Here is a 15,638-nt window from a genome sequence, read left to right as displayed (position 1 = left end):
TGCTAGGGACCCTCCGAAGAGCTCCAGATTCTTCAAGCAGCTATGTCTTCTCAGGCACTCTGTGTCTTGGCAACTCCAGCTGCTCCTTTCTCTCTGGATTCTCAACAACTTCTCCTCAACCCAGGGAAACTTCTTGGATTTCTCAGCCCTATGTCACGACCTAGAAACTAGCAATTACAGAGTTTTCCTCAATTACTTCCTATGTCCCATCGATCAATGCCTTTTGTTTACTGATGTCCAAAGTCTTGAAAACCATTATTTCATACATTTAGCCCTTTATATATACATATATATGTAGGCTGTTTGAAGCTGGAGAGTATATTCAGTCCTTACTACCTCGTTTTAGCCAGCAGTGGAATGCATCGTTTTTTAAAAAATCCATTTAAGTAACCTCTTTACCCTCTGTGGGGCTTCAACTCATGACCCCAAGATTGAGAGTCGCACGCTTCACTGAGCCAGTCAGGCACCTCAGATGTGGAATGCATCTTAAAAAGCCCCTCAAATAATAGCCAAGTGAGTATTCTGTCACTTTTAGGAATCTCAGTAAGACCTGATAAGGACCAGAAGAGGGTAGCTCTACTGGCCACAGAATACCAGAGGCTCATTCTTGGGTATCCTTTGGGGCTTTTCCTCCTTAAAACTTCCGTGGTGTTTACCTCAATGGAATTTCACCCACATGAAATGTGTCCATGAAAAGAACTCATGCACACCCTCTCCCAGGACTTCCCCACCTTTTCTTTATTCCGGAGCCTCTCCTCTAGAAATAGTGTTCAGGGTGTGTGCCTCGCTGCTCCCTCTCAGTCTGCAGGGGACACCCACCGATCTGTCCACATGCCCACAAGCTTGGTAGGTGGTCATACTCAGTGCCAGTGGGGATTAGTATTAAGTCAGAGCAATGTTTATAAGGCCTGAGCACATCGTCATGTGCTGTAATGTAAGTAGACATTGTAATCGTAATGTAAGTAGACATTACTCTGTGTCCAATTTATCAGACAAATGGACCTGACAAGTGTGGGAGTGAGATGTCCATTTTTTTTCCTTTTATATGAGAAATCTGATTTCTTTTTTAGGAACATGTTTTTCTTTTCTTTTCTTTTTTCTTTTTCGGCTTTATGGGCATTTTTTTCTGTATGTGTATTACTCGAGGGCTCGGGGTAGCCCCCTTTTGTGTAGGGGAAGAAAACTGGCCTTCGAACTTAAGCCCCTTTCTGCTCTGACCAGGCCTCTCCTCTGGCAGAGGAGTCAGGAAGGAAGGAAAACAGACCTCAAGCTTCTGTTTCCCTGGCACCACGGAGACTCAAGCAACTGCCCTTCGTCCCCAGGGCTGCATCAGGAGGCTCAGACAAGCAGAGAAGCGAGGTCAAGTGCAGAGAAGGCAAGGTACAGCTGTGACGTCAGTGCAGCGGGCTGGGCAGGCACCCGGACAAGCCACCATGGGCCCCTGCTCCCGGGTGGGGGGGGTGGCGCTGGAGGATCATGGGAGGCTGCTGTCTCCCCACCCTTCTACCTTTCGTCCCTCCTGCTCCTTCTTTCCAGAAGGACCAGAACCATCTTCCCAGGACCNATGGGAGGCTGCTGTCTCCCCACCCTTCTACCTTTCGTCCCTCCTGCTCCTTCTTTCCAGGCCAGAACCATCTTCCCAGGACTGGGAAGAGGGCCGGATAAACACATAGAAGCCAGTTTAGTGCCAGAAATGGCTGGCCATCTGCTAATGAGTGTCTATTCGGGCCACGGTGGGGAGCATGCGTGCAGGGCACACAGCCTGTGTCCACCAGCAGACCTGCTGAAGAGGGGGCTCTGAAGGGGTGACAGGGCCGCACAGAGGAGCCAGGGAGCACAGAAGCATTCAGTTTGTGACGGTCTAAAAATCAACAAAGCAGGGAGAGGAATCCTTTGAAAACTCAACTTAGATTATGTTCCTCTTTCCCTCCAGAGCCCCCAGCGGCTCTCCATATCTCGCTGCCAGTAAACCCAGTGTCCTGAGGGTCGCCTGTAACAGCTGGCCTCCTGTTGCCCTCTGACCTCCGCGCCTGCCCTCCCTCCCTCCCTCTGTGAGCGCTTTCGAAGATCCCCTCACCTATTACCCGGCTGCTTGACTCTCCAAACAGAAGGGAAGCTCCTCGAGGCGGAAGCGTTAAAGGAGTTTTGTGTGTGTTTGAGAACTGATTCATCTCCCCTGCCTAGACCAGCGCCTGGCCTGTGGAAGGTGCTCAGAAAGTACTTGCAAACCAACTGAAACAGAGCCCCTTGCCGCCATCACAGAGCACGTAGAGACCCGGTCCCGCAGAGGGATTCTGAACTCTGCTTAGGCCGTTGACCCTCTAGGCCTGACTGGAGTTGTTAAGTCCTGCGGCCAGCGGTAGATTCTTTTTCTTAACTGTAGGGAGAGCACTTAACATGGGATCCACCTTCTTAACATATGCTTAATGGTCGTAACTTCCTTGTTTATACAAGTAATTCTACAGGCCTGTGTCCTCTAGGTACATAATTGGGGCACAGAGAAACGAAACCTTGCAGATTTGACTTGACAGAAACAGCACTGGGCAGATGAAGAAACCCAACCAAGTGATCAGGTATCACAGAGAAAAGGAGACGCCTCCTGTCACTTGGGTTTCCTGAAGTTTTCAGCATTTCCTCAACTGCCCTCCCTCTCTCCCTCTGTGAGGGGGCCGGTCTACTCAGCAGTCCCCACAGTGCTCGGGGCCGGTCCCGAGGGACATGGGAGGGGCCACTGTCTTGGAGCCTTTATGCCGGGTCTGAAGAGTGAGAGACAACTCCCCGGGCACTCACACACACTCGTGCACGCGCACACACGCCCTCACACGCGGCCGTGAGACTCGCGGGGAGGAAGGGCTAGGAGTCTTTGGCGACATGCATCTGTGGAGGCGGACGGCTCCTGAGCACCCGGCCGAGGTGGAGACAGTGGAGACAGGCAGTGTGAGAGAATGAGCGGACTAGAGGTCCAGGTGAGGTCAGAGGTAGAAGAGAAACACGACAGGACGCGATCAACAGAGGAGCCCTGCCCCCAGCATGTTCCAGGGGACACAGGGCACGGGAGAGAGAAATGTGTGAGGGGCTTGGCATGCACAGACTCCTCCTGGCAAGAGGAGGCCCCGTGCCCACACTGACCTAGAACTTTCCTGTGCCACGGGCGCCCGCCCAATGCACACACGAGTGCGTGGCTGGGGACGACTGGCAGACTAGCAGCGTGGAAAGCGCAGACAGCACAATGTCGCCGCCCTGGGGGACGCATTTAGGCACCACAGGAAGACAGTTCATAGACTTAAAATGGTTTCTTCAAGGTCTGTAAGGAATCTTAGGAATCTGATCTAACCTGCTGACTTTAAAGAGGAGACAGTGCCAAAGAGCGGGGCCTCTGTTTGTGCCCAGTGGCTGCAGAGAGACCCCCAGTCCCCTCTCCTACATGCAGGTAGCCATTTGCACTGCTGCTGCAAGGACAATGACGCACAGGAGGCTGCTGTGTGGGTGTGGGGGGGGGAGGGGCAAAGGCTAGGGGCCGCCGGGCTGCCTCCCAAGGGCCTGGTCACACTGGGGGTCTGTGCCATGCCGAAGCACACTAAAAAGAATGAGAGGAAAGAGATGGGGTGGGAAAAAAGGGAGGGAGAGAAACGGAGAGACCAGACTCAAAGAAGCCCAGTTAGCTTTATAGAAGGACTTCTAAAAACCCTGCAGCTTCACCATGTCAGATCTGGGGCCAGAACCTCCATGCCCTTTGCTTCTCTCCATGGATTGATTTACGGGTGTGGACACAGGCCCCAAGAGGGTCCACTGGTGGCACAGAACTATGGAGAGCCTCTGGGACACGTAGGGGTGACTCCAGCCCTTCCCTGGGCTGCAGCAGGAGCCTGGAGCCGAGGGAAGTGGGGGGGTGCTCTCTGCACAGGAGTGCTCCCCGCTCCCCTGTCCCTCTTGCTTGTCTCTGCTCTCAGCAGAGTCCCTCCCAGACAGGCAGTTTGCGGAGACCGAACCTCCCACCAGAGGGAGCGATGGCTTCATCAAGCGCCCTATGCTGGTGCCTGGGAGGTGGCGCCCAGCTCAGCCCCACCTCCTTCCAGGAGACACTCACCATTCATCTGGGAGGGTGACGAAGAGTAGTCCCGGTCCCTGTGCCTCCGGTCGGGCTTCAGGTTGCGGCTCTGTCTGCCCGAGCCCTCCAGCATGTTCACGATCTCACTCCGGTCAATGTTGCGCAGGGCTGCGTACAGATTGTCCACTGCAGGGGGAGAGGGGGAGAAGGGGCGCTGGCCGAGGGGGCTCGAATCCTCTTGGGCAGTGCGGGAATGTTGTGGGGGCGCGGAGAACTAGCCGGGAGGGAAGAGGGGGACAGGGAGAATTTGCTTTCTCAGCACCCCTCCTTTGTCAGAATCANGGGGGCGAATTTTGCTTCAACAGATCTTTTCCAAACCCTAAGGGTGACCGATTGCAAAGCCTGGGAAGACTGTTTTTTGTAACCTGAGGGGAATTCTACAGGAATTGAGAGTGAGGAGAATAGGATACTGTCCTTTAGAGATCCTTTGTCCTTGCCAGTTGATCTGAGATGCAAATGCAGGCACTCAATTTCCTCTTACTGTTTCTGAGATTGGGAATTTAGTTGAGAAAGAGCTGAAAACAGGGAGACAAATCTTCCCTCCAGGTTGGAGAAAAAGGTGTTCCTGCATCGGGCAGGATTTGCTCTGTTCTGAGGGGACAGTCCTCATTTGTCTGAGAAACTCAAGGAGACGTCACATACCCTACGCCTGTGCAGTTGTCTCGTTCTGGTGTGGCTCTAGTCTTATTCGGGGGGTGGGGAAAAAGCCAAGGCCAAGACCCTCCTATTCTCTATGACAGGATCGCTCAGAGGACCGCAGGACCCTCCTGAGAGGTGTGTGTGTGTGAGAGAGAGGCAGAGACAGAGACAGAGATGGCAAAAGGGATTGGCTCCCAGGGTGAAGATTGCAACTGGAGCTGGAAGGCAGAGCGGCTCTGGTGAAGGGGACGTCCTACGCGGGCTTTGCACAGAGAAGGCTTCCTCAGCCTAATGGTACTGACTCTTTGCGTTTTTGCCTTCACGGATGACCCAGAGATTCAACAAGGCTGCGCTCTGCTCCAGCAGGGAGTTGGGGTTCTCCACGCGGATCCTGTTGATGTCCTCCACGCTGAACTGCAGCTCCCNAAGCACGGTGCCCCCAGGGATTTGCGATTCCTTCTTACCAGGAAGCACTTAGGCAAATAGACACCTACATCTTCGGAGCTCCAGAAAATAGGGCAGGGATAGGAATGTTCAAAAAATCAGTACAGAACGAATGAATGAACGAATGAATGCCCTTTCCTTTCATCAGTTCACATACTAGATGACGGCTGAGCCTCTCAGCAAGGTCAGTGCTTCTCCAAGGTCACAGCATAAGCTAATGCCCAAGCCGGGAGCGGGCTGAGCTGTGGACACCCACTCCAGTGCCTTCTGTGCCACTAACTTTCCACCAGGAAGCGGTTATCATGGGAATGCTTTTCTGTATTTACGCTTCTTCAGGGAAAGGCATTAATTACATTTAAAATGAAAATACAAGCTCCCATCTAAGTGCAAGGCAACGGCACAGAATGTTAGCTTTTTCCCGCCCGTTATTTTGTTATTTTTATTGTTATTCCTCACAGGTGCTTTGGGAAGGGAGAACAGCCTCAGGGTCTAATTTCAAGGATGAGAAAGACCAGAGGGACAGTGATAGTAAGGATCAGAATACGCATGTACAACACACACACACACACACACACACCCAAGAAGCAGCAGCAGGCATTCTTTTTTGGCTCCTGAATTTCTGTTGTAAATTTTTGTCACAGAGCCTTTGAACAAGTTATTGCCAAGGCTTCTGAGTGTCTCTGAAGCCCTGTCCACATGGCGACTGAGTAAAGGAAGTCCATTCCTATAAAAGCTAATATAACAAGGAGGGTTAAGTTATAGGTCCTGTGATTGAGTGAAATGCATTTTGGGCTTTACTTGTATTTTTCCCACACACAGTGTCACCTCAGATGTGAACCACCCTTTTGTTGTGGGACTTCTGGTAGACCTCAGGGACAGCCAGAGATTACAAGTGAATAATTTTGAGACTTGTCTTTTTCTTCCTTCCTTCCCCTCAACAAAGCCAGCCTTCCAGGAAGGGCAACGTGAGTACAGGGAGCAAGAGGCAGGCAGTCATAGAGACAGAGGTTTTTGTTCCTGTGTTTATTTGCTGGCTGGTTTTCCAGAGCTCCGTCACTAACCAGACACACAACTGGAGCCGCTCTATTTAGCTGGGTCTCGGTTTTCCCGTCTGTAAAATGAGGTGAACCAGATCAATTCTAAGGTCTCTTATGATTTCAAAAGTTAATTCTTTCTTATAAAGAAAAACCACGCAGAAAAAGAACAACTGGGCAGAAATGGAGGCGGGCAGGAGCCTACTTTCCACGGTTACCCAAAGGCACTGCTTGGGCAACAAGCTTGTCCAAGACAATCACACCTCAGATGCACCAAGGACTAGGTAAGAAGGGGTTGCTCGTTAGACGCAAGGAGCTGGAGGGGTGTGTGTAGACGAGCAAGGTGCCTTCTGCCCCCAGTCCCCGACTCACCCGCCCAGCTGAGGCCAAGGTGCTCTGATATAATAGCCATCTTCATATCTGCTCGGTCGGTCCCACTGAGAAAACCTAGGGAGAAGCATCGGGTTTCTTTTAACAGCCTCGGCAGGACACAGAGTGGGCAGGTGCGGGTAAACGACCTCGGGTGGATGCTTCGGCCCTGAGCGGACCTCGGTGTATGCTGGCCTGTGAGTGTTCAGTGGTGACTGGGGCCAAAGTCTCCAGGGCTGTGCTCATAATGGGCCAACGAAATTGCGTCTACGCAGAGCTCTTGCAGGGAGGAGGGGGAGTGATGTGACCCACGACCTCCCAGGAAGGCAGTGAGCACGTATCACGAAGGGGTTCATACCCAGTGACGATTCGCTGAGGATGCTGTATCTCAGGGCCAGGGGCGTCAACGTCCTCTTCCTGTCGTCAGGTGTGGCCCCCTGCAGAAGAAAGACGAGGAAAGGGTGCTTTGGGCTCGGGGCCACCCCCTCCATGGGAAGGTGCTCGGAGCCTGGGGGCTGCGGGGCGGGCATGACGCCGGTCCTGGCCAACAGCAAGTAGCTCTGTGTCTCTGGGGCCACAACACAAAGGGCAGACGTGTGCCAAGAGGTGGGGGCCAGAGGGAGTGGCGAGAGTCACACACTTTATCACTGATAGTAACAGCGAGCTCATGGGGCCCTGACCACGTGGCAGGCCCTGTCTGATGCTCACAACAGCCCTTAGGCAGGAACTTCCCATCTCATCGCTGAGGGCGCTGAGGCCTAGAGGGTTAAATAACTTGCCCCAGGACGCTCAGCTAATGAGTGGCAGGGCTGGGGTTTGAACTTAAAAACCAGTGTTTCTTTCTGGGTTCCTTTATACTCAAAAGACCTATTTTTGGCACCAGTCCAAGGCTTAGCACCCCAGATACTTGCTCAGCGTGCAGGAAATCCTCTTTTGAAAGAGAAGTGGGTTCACGTTCGCCCCAGACACTAAAGAGAAATCGAGCCATGACATATGGATGTAACCTTGCTTTCTCCCTAGTTGGGCTAGAAAGGCTGACAATTATGACGACGACAGCAGCCAAACACCAACAAGAACATGGAGACATATGATCCCTCCAAAGTCCCTTGTGCAGCCGTGACTCGGATGCTCTTATAGGTATGGATAAATCAACATACTTGGTCAAGATGCTTTTGCTGAGCTCAAAAATCTGGGTGTTTGCAGTGGCTGAGACACCAGGGCTCTCTTCCCTGAGGGCCTGGCACCCTGGGGTGCCTGCGAAAACCTACCAAACAGCTGGGTCACTGTGAGCCATGTGACACCCAGTTCTAAGCCTCAGAGGCCCCAGACAAGGGGTGCCCAGGTGGACGCGATTTGGGCTCCTTTCTAGCCTTGGAGAATATCCTTGTGGGCTCAAGACCCACAGTGAGAACACGCAGACCGCTGTCTGTCACTGGCACTTGGTCCTAGCCTTGCAGAAAGGGTCAGGGCACACTCTCCCTGCCAGGCCACCGCCAACTGTCCAGAAGACGGCAGATAGCCTTCAAAGGCAGCTTGGTGACAGGAAGAGGTCCTTGGGAAGCACGCGGCCTTGAGTATGCTTCGGGACCTCCTCGGGAAACCCCACCTCTGGCGAGGGTCCTCATCGCGGTGGGGTGGGCAGCTCACCTTGGTGCAGGGGGGCATGGTGATGTTCAGGTGGCAGAGAATGTGCTGGGTGTCCTCATACTTCATCGCCTTGCGGAGAAATGACAAGGACCCCGCTGGTTCTCGACTGCTGTCCCTCACCTAAATTCGACCACACAAAAGCAAGACTCAGGGGGGTGCTGTTCCAGAGGCCACCAGGCTGGTTGGCTTAGGAGATTTCTGCCTCCCAAACCTCGTAGACCCAGAGGAGAGATCGGCACCTTGACAGGTATGGCCAAACGGCTCTCCCGAAACGACTGGAAGAGGAAACTCCGTTGCTGGGTAGCTTTTTTGACGGGCACCAGGTTGCCAAAGAGTTCCGCGAAAAGAGGCATTCCTTCCAAAACCTGTAGGAGGAAAGCAAATGTCCTGTCCTGCCTTCAGCTGTGGTCATTCCTTTGCCAGATCATACTCATTCTTCGGCATGAAGCACATCCCGCCATTTGTTTTGAAAGAGGATTTGTTTCCAAGGCTGTAATGAGGAAGTCATGCTTACCTCCTTCAGAGTATTTTTTTTTTAATGTTTATTTTTGAGAGACAGAGAGACAGAGCACGAGTGGGGAGGGGTGGAGGGAGAGGGAGACACAGAATCTGAAACAGGCTCCAGGCTCTGAGCTGTCAGCACAGAGCCTGATGCGGGGTTCAAACTCATAGACTGCGAAATCATGACCTGAGCCGAAGTCGGACCCTCAACTGACTGAGCCACCCAGGTGCCCCCTTACTTCAGAGGATTTTACAATAAGCAGGAATCTTTACCCTGGTTGGTCAGGTTGATCAGGACTACTATCAGAATACTCTGGAATTCCACTAATGTATCAAAATATGGCCTCCCCCCAGAAGCTAGATCTCTTTCCACACCTGTTCTGCAATGTTTAGTTTATGAGACGTGCGAGAAGGACCACGTTATATTGTAAACTCACCCAGTAACATAAGAATCCGTATTGTGTATATAATGCTTTCAACTGAGAAGTTACCATGAACCCATTTGACAATTCTGGAAATTGAGGCCCAAAGAGAATAAGTGCTTGGTCTAGTTAGTCCCTGAATCAGGATTAGGGGTAGGGCTCCAGAGTTCCAGCCTTGTGCTTTTCCTTCTGGGCCCTCAGCACCCCAAGAAGTCTCAGAACAGACTCTGAGACCAGACTTTTGGAAAGGTGCCTGGCTTCTTTCATGTTTTGACATGATAAGTCTCCTAGGGTCAGGAATAGGTTCAAATCCAGTCCCCGTTCCTCACCTCGTTTGTCCAGCCGCCCTCCCTGCTTCATTGGGACGTTCCCAGAACCCTGGCATAGTGGTAAAACTGTGGGCTCTGGGGTCAGACTACTTGGACAAATCCTTCTTCTACCCTCTACTTGGTCATGTGACCTTGGGCAGGTTACTTAGCCTCTCTCAGCCCCGGTGCCCTCATCTGTGAACCGGGGATGAGAAAAGCACACACAGGTATGAGGACCAGGGGAGACTGTGCTAGTCGAGCACTTCTCACAGTACATCCAGCCCTGGTACCTCTATGTCCCTGCTCCGAGCCACCTCGATGAAGTTCTCATGCTGCTCCAGGGTCTTGTCCACTTTATCGTCCGTCATGCAGTAGCAGCGGAGGCGCCCTTCCCGGGGGTCATTCATCTTGGCAAAAATGACAAACTTGGCCATGTAGGGCACCGCGGTGAGCTCCTTGTACAGCAGGGTGGCGAAGTTGACAGCCTCAGCAGTCCGAGGACAGTCCGACAGCCAAAACCTAAAAAGAGAGGGCTGATTATAAGCACGTTCCTACGTGCCAGATGGAGCGCCTCATGTCCGCGCAAACAGAAGGAGCCCATAAGCCATGGGGACGGCGGCAGCGGTGGCCAGGGTGGGGGTTTCTGTGTGGGAAAGGGCTGCGGGGGGCACTGAGGCTCGAGCCCGGGGTGGGCGGGTCGAGGCATGGGGATGAGGCCCGAGCAAGGGCAGCGCTGACCCCTCGGTGCGGGGCTCACCTGGCAGAGACGTTGGTGGTGAAGGCAGCACACTCGTTGGCATACACGAGCTTGGTTGTCCCTGTTATGTCCTCCCACTGGGCTTGGTCTGTTCCTCCTGCAACAGGAGCAGAGGCGGGCTGGGGGACAGCGTTCAGGGGACAGACACACAGCTTGCCCAGATGCCAAGGGCTGAGCAAGGAGGGGCAGAGCCGGGCAGGTCTGTGTGGCCCAGAGCACACCTCTTCTCTCATGCTCTCCCCCTCCTTGAGCTATTCCGCGGAGGACTCCCCCTCGCGCTCCCTTCGCTCCCTTCAAAGAGCACATGGCCGAGGGAAGCCAAAGCAGGGTGACGGCTGGCTTCCCCTTCTCCTGTCTCCCCTTAACGTGGCCAGGAGGAGCCGCTGCCGCCCCGAAGATGGAACAGGGCCACGTCTCACCAGTGACACTGCAGAGCAGGCGCAGGCTGGTGGTGTCCCCCTCCCCGCTGTCCCTCGGGTTGTCCGTCCAGGAAGGAGGGAGTGGGATCCGAAGGCCGATGGGGCGGTAGAACTTCCGGCGCCGTGGCTCCACGGTGACGATGGGGCTGAAGGTGGCCTGGTTGCCCAGGAGTTTGGTGACGAGCTCATCTGGCACAGGCTGGGCCTGCGAGGTGGCAAGGGCGGGCACTCAGCCTCGAGCAGCAGAGGGGCTCGTTCACGAGGGGCAGAGTGTCCCCAAAGGGAGAGCAGGCTGTTCACGCAGAGGGCAAAGGCTCCCGGGGGCGGGGGTCCTTCCACTGTTGCACCACGCGGATCTGTTTTGCTGGGCACAGGCCCGTCCCAGGGCTGACGTCACTGCTCAGCTCTCTTTCTGGAGCCTTCCTCCCCCTCCCCTGCTGCCCCCTATTCTCTGGCCGGCACCCCCCTTGCTCACCATTGGTTACCCCTCTAGGACGCCCTGTGGAATTCTCTCCCATTGCGCGTGTGCACGTGCCAGCCTTGTGGCTTAATGCGACATCTGGGGCTTCCTGCCACTTACCAGGGAGGGCCCACTCTATCCCACTCAGCCACCTTTCTTCTGAGCTTTCAAGTCACATCTCTAACTGAGATTTTAAGGCATTGGACAAAAGTGGGGGATGTGCTAGGGAAGAGGCTCGTGTCCTTCAGGGCGCCTTGAATTCCTCCCACCGTCCACGAACTCTGAGTTCGTCCCAACTGGCGAGGAGGGAGGGCTGTGTCACCTGCAGAGCCAGCTTCACTCTCTTGGTGACGGCATTTTCTGGGAACGTTGCCTGCACCAGAGGGACCAGCTTGCTCTTCAGAAAGCCCCCTTCAGGGCCGATGGTGTCGTAGTCCTGGCAGAGCCGTGACATGATCACGAAGTACAAGGGGAAGTCGGTGGTGATGATGCGGCAGACCCTCTTCTTCTCCAGCTCCTCCAGACTCCCCAGCTCTGGAATCACACGGCACGATGCCACCCGCCCCGGTCGTGCCGTCAGGCCGGCTGCAGGCTCGACCACTGTGTCCCCAGAGCCTCCTCACCCCTGGCTCCTGATGTTCGCCCCTCCCCAGGCACCCAGCCGCACCCCCTCAGCTGCCCCAGGGACCTGGAACTGGACCCGATGGGGCCAGCCCCGTTCTCTCTGGCCGTCCCAAACTCCGGGTAGCCGCAACAACCCACCCCAAAATTGCAAGCTCCAGTCCCACCTTCTGGAAGGAGGACGCCCTGCTCTGGGATCCTCGGGGTCCCGTTACCTTCGTCCATCCCGTTGAGGATCTGATCCAGGTAGCTTTCTCCGTAGCGGCTCTTGTGTTCTTTCCACACGGAGCCGTTTTCACTGCGCAGCACCACGAGCTCACGGTCCCCACGGCCATGGGAGGCAAAGTGGGGAATCTCCACGATCACAGGGCTGAGGGGACGGAGCAGATGGGGGCCGAGTGTGTGGATGTGGGCGTGAATGCCCGCGGGCGGGTGGCGGGGCACGGGGAGGAAAGAACAAGAGAAGGGGGGGCAGTCGGTCCCTGCCTGGCGGAAGGCGGGATCCTGCAGCCAGAGCGAGGCCCCACCTCGGGGCAGGTCCCGACAGGGGAGTAGACAGACCCTCCTTGGGCCCCTCACTCCCTGCCAGGCCCCAGAGGAACACCAAGCACCCGATCCAACGTACCCTCGTAGGGGGGCTCTCGTGCCACGGTCACATAGCAGATGCTCAGCCGAGTAACCCAGCCCTTGGACGTGACCCTGGTGACCCTGCCAGACAGCCCTAGGTATCCCGAGGCACCAACCCCCTCCTAGCCCCCGCTTTCTCCTCTCTCCAACGGTGATAAAGACATTTGCTTCAGAGGTAGGCTTTGCTGACTACACTTAAAAACGAAAATGAACACAAAAGCACTCTGCAGGCTGCTTTCCAGGAGTGGACAGAGGCTCAGAGGTAGGCGACAGGCGGCGGACAAAGAGACCTGTCCCAACAAAGCTCAGGTAAAAGCCCCCTCTGCTTCACTCTGAAGCCCATTAACCTTGTCCTTGGGGGCCCCAAGGTAGGCAGCCCTGTCTTCTCAGTCCCCTTCTCTAGTGTCATACAGGGTTTGAGAGGAGTCAGCCCCCCCACCCCCACCGGGCTGTAGACTCCTGAGTCTGGGAGATGGGGACTAAAAGCTCCGGGTTCTGTCACTCAGGACAGCGGAGAGCCAAGATGGCATGGCGCTCGGGCGGGGCGCCTGCTCTGCCCTGCGGCTGGGGCGGTTCTGGGCGGTTGCTGCTGAGGCGGCAGCGACGGCCCAGCAGGGCAGGGGCAGATTAGGGACACGTGCTGCACATGCACATCCGGTGGGAGTGACCTCTCACCTTAAGAACTGGGCCCCCGTGGGTCCCAGTGCGATGATCCTGCTGGCCAGGCCCTCCTCCTCGGCCAGCGGGGGCGGCGTGCTCAGCTTCTGGGGCTTGACCAGGCGGCAGGTGATACGAGTTGGGGCGGCGCACGTCCGGGGCGGGATCACCACCCGCAGGCCATTGTGCCGGCTCCCCCTCATGGAGCCTCCCCGGGCGTCCACCATGAAGCTCACCAAAAACCTACGGCACAGGCAGATCCACGTTGGGCTTCTGCACGCCTTCTCTGAGGCGGGGCGAGCGAGGGCCCTGAGCCCGTGAGTCACAGGGGTCACTCACCCTGTGTGGACGGGGCTGGCCACTGGGCTGATGTTGTCTGAGGTCTCTGTGGCCGGGCTGCTGGGGATGAGGGAGTCTTCGTCATACTCCTTAGACGCCTGAGGAGGAGAGAAAGGCCAATGGTCCCGTCACTTCCTGGGCCACAGGAGCTAGTTTTGGCCGGGCCGGTGTTGTTCTGGGCTGGGGAGGCTCAGGAGCATCTTGTTGCCAGAAAGCAAGCGACCCAATGGAGGCAGAAATCCTGCACACTCACCACCGACCCCTTCTGGACACGGCTTTCCTGGAGTCTAAAGGGAGGCAGAGACTTCTTCCTACATCATGGCTTCTCCTTGGCTCCTTTTGGGTCCTATGTCCACTGCACAAACTGCAGACCTACCTGCTGTCTCCTCCAGCCCTGCTCCAAGATGAGACCTCTGCTCTAGGGAGCTCACTTTTCACAGACGTGGTCCTGGAGCCTGCACCGTCACCTACTAGCTGCTTAGCCCTGGGCAAGGCACAGGAGGGGAACGGGGCACATCTTACCCTTGGGGGGCTTCCTCCCTCATCTGCAAACGGGACAGTCCCTGCCCCTCAGTGACACTGTAGCTGCAGAGACATGGGGCTGCCTCGCATGGGGCACTGCATATCACAAGCACGAAAGCTAGCAGGGTCTGAATCTGGCTTTCCTCCCAAGTCCCCTCTCACTCCCACAGGTCCTGACACCCCTGTCTTTCTCCTTTGCTGGCCTGGTCCACCCCCCATCACACACTGCCTCCTACATGAAGCTTTCCCGCTACTCTAATCCAGGATCCAGGAGGCTTCACACAACACAATCAGGTACGGGGACACTGGCTCTTCCCGCAATCTGTGTGAACTGGCCTCATGTATGGGAGCCCACCCTTCCCAGCTGGTCCATATGCTCCTAGGGGGCGGGCTGGGGTCCCCCAGTGCTCCTATGTGGAGCCCTGTGAAGGGGGCACAGGAAGAATCCAGGAATGCCCACTGACTTGAGTTCATGACTTTAGCAAGGAGTTGAAGAGAATGGGTTGGTCAAGGAAAAAGAGGACACAGGCTGACACAGGTGACTTTCCTGTCGTCTTTGGCAGCATCCAGCATAGCTGTACCACGACCATATTTGACCGTATCTCCCAAATGCCTCCCGTGAGTGACTCCAGTATCATGGCACCATGACGTACCCTAGCATGGAATGGCTGACTTCACAGCTGGCTTGTCCCTGCATGCCACCCTTGGGTCCAGCGCTATGGCTGCTGCTTTCAGGCATCTAGCCCTTCGGTGGCAGAGGGAAAGACCAGTCTTGGCTGGAAAACAGGCCATGCCCGGCTCAGTTATCAGGCTTCAGGGCAATCATTTCCAACCTCCAAACACCACACTGCTTTTTATCCTAGAAAATCCCCTTGGCTTGGAGGTGGTGAGGGGACTGCCAGATAGCAAAACATTAAATTAAGGGGAATTAAATTGTTTGAAACCATCCCACTGTTTTTTGGGGACGGATTCAGGTGGCACCCAGGGAAGCCACAAAACAGGGGACTGAGCAAGAGTGCCGCCTGGGAACAGCTCTCTCTGATATCCCTTTCTATCTGTGTTGGTATTTTAAGCTCTTGATAATCCCTTGAGGAAGGGGAGGCAGAAACCGCGCCTCTCTCTAATGGATGTGAAGGAAAGGAATTCCGTGAGCATGCCTGCAGCTCAGCCTCGGCTCCCTCTCCAGCTCTGTGACCCCACTGCCCGAGGGTGGGGAGTGCGGGTGAGGGGTGAGTGCAGAGAGCCTGGCCACAGGGGGCGTGGCCACGAGGACACGGGCTGTGGAGCCAGAATTTCTGGCATCGGTTCTCAGCCTCACCGGTGACTGGATGGACTAGCGGAATGGTGTTTTACACACCCTTGGGCTCTCTGAGACACGTATCATTAGTATCTTGGATAATAAGAACTCTGGCAGCACAGGGGACTGCCAAGGACACGTGGAAGCCTGGATCTAAGGGCCTAGTAAATGCTACAGGCTTTTTCATTCCTAGTTCTTCTGGTACCGCAGATCATTTCAAAACCATCGCCGTCCCGGGGGTACCCGCTCTCCGTGGATGGGAACAAAAAAGGAAAAGGAGCTTCTTACCTGTTCTGGCTCCTCAGATCTGATCACCACTGTCTCGGGCGTGACACAAGGGATCCTTGGGATGGCTGGAGATTCCACCCTAGACGCCCAGGACACGGGGAAATCAGAGGCACGATCCTTCTGAGTAGCCCCTGTCTGCCACGGGAGGCCCGGTGAAACACCTCCGTACCCCCCAACAA

The 15,638-nt window shown here is 55.3% G+C and overlaps 1 protein-coding gene across 1 annotated transcript in view; it reads right to left on the bottom strand.

Moving 5' to 3' along the window:
* The window catches only part of ANK1 (ankyrin 1), a 212,501-nt gene that overhangs the window by 31,154 nt on the left and 165,709 nt on the right, over positions 1–15,638 (bottom strand). Inside the window, exons 24-37 of the mRNA XM_077773123.1 lie at positions 15,460–15,538; positions 13,353–13,450; positions 13,032–13,256; positions 11,945–12,099; positions 11,431–11,642; positions 10,649–10,853; positions 10,230–10,326; positions 9,763–9,991; positions 8,481–8,606; positions 8,242–8,361; positions 6,953–7,031; positions 6,598–6,672; positions 5,050–5,220; positions 4,088–4,234 (exon numbers count right to left, since the gene is read on the bottom strand). Coding sequence (XP_077629249.1) covers positions 4,088–4,234; positions 5,050–5,220; positions 6,598–6,672; positions 6,953–7,031; positions 8,242–8,361; positions 8,481–8,606; positions 9,763–9,991; positions 10,230–10,326; positions 10,649–10,853; positions 11,431–11,642; positions 11,945–12,099; positions 13,032–13,256; positions 13,353–13,450; positions 15,460–15,538 — 2,018 coding nt within the window. The remainder of the gene's footprint in view (positions 1–4,087; positions 4,235–5,049; positions 5,221–6,597; positions 6,673–6,952; positions 7,032–8,241; positions 8,362–8,480; positions 8,607–9,762; positions 9,992–10,229; positions 10,327–10,648; positions 10,854–11,430; positions 11,643–11,944; positions 12,100–13,031; positions 13,257–13,352; positions 13,451–15,459; positions 15,539–15,638) is intronic.

This window comes from Crocuta crocuta, unplaced genomic scaffold, assembly GCF_008692635.1.
Source record: "Crocuta crocuta isolate KB4526 unplaced genomic scaffold, BGI_CrCroc_1.0 scaffold177, whole genome shotgun sequence".
NCBI lineage: Eukaryota > Metazoa > Chordata > Mammalia > Carnivora > Hyaenidae > Crocuta > Crocuta crocuta.
Note: the sequence above shows the minus strand (reverse complement) of the source record. Positions and strands in the feature narration are given on the sequence as shown.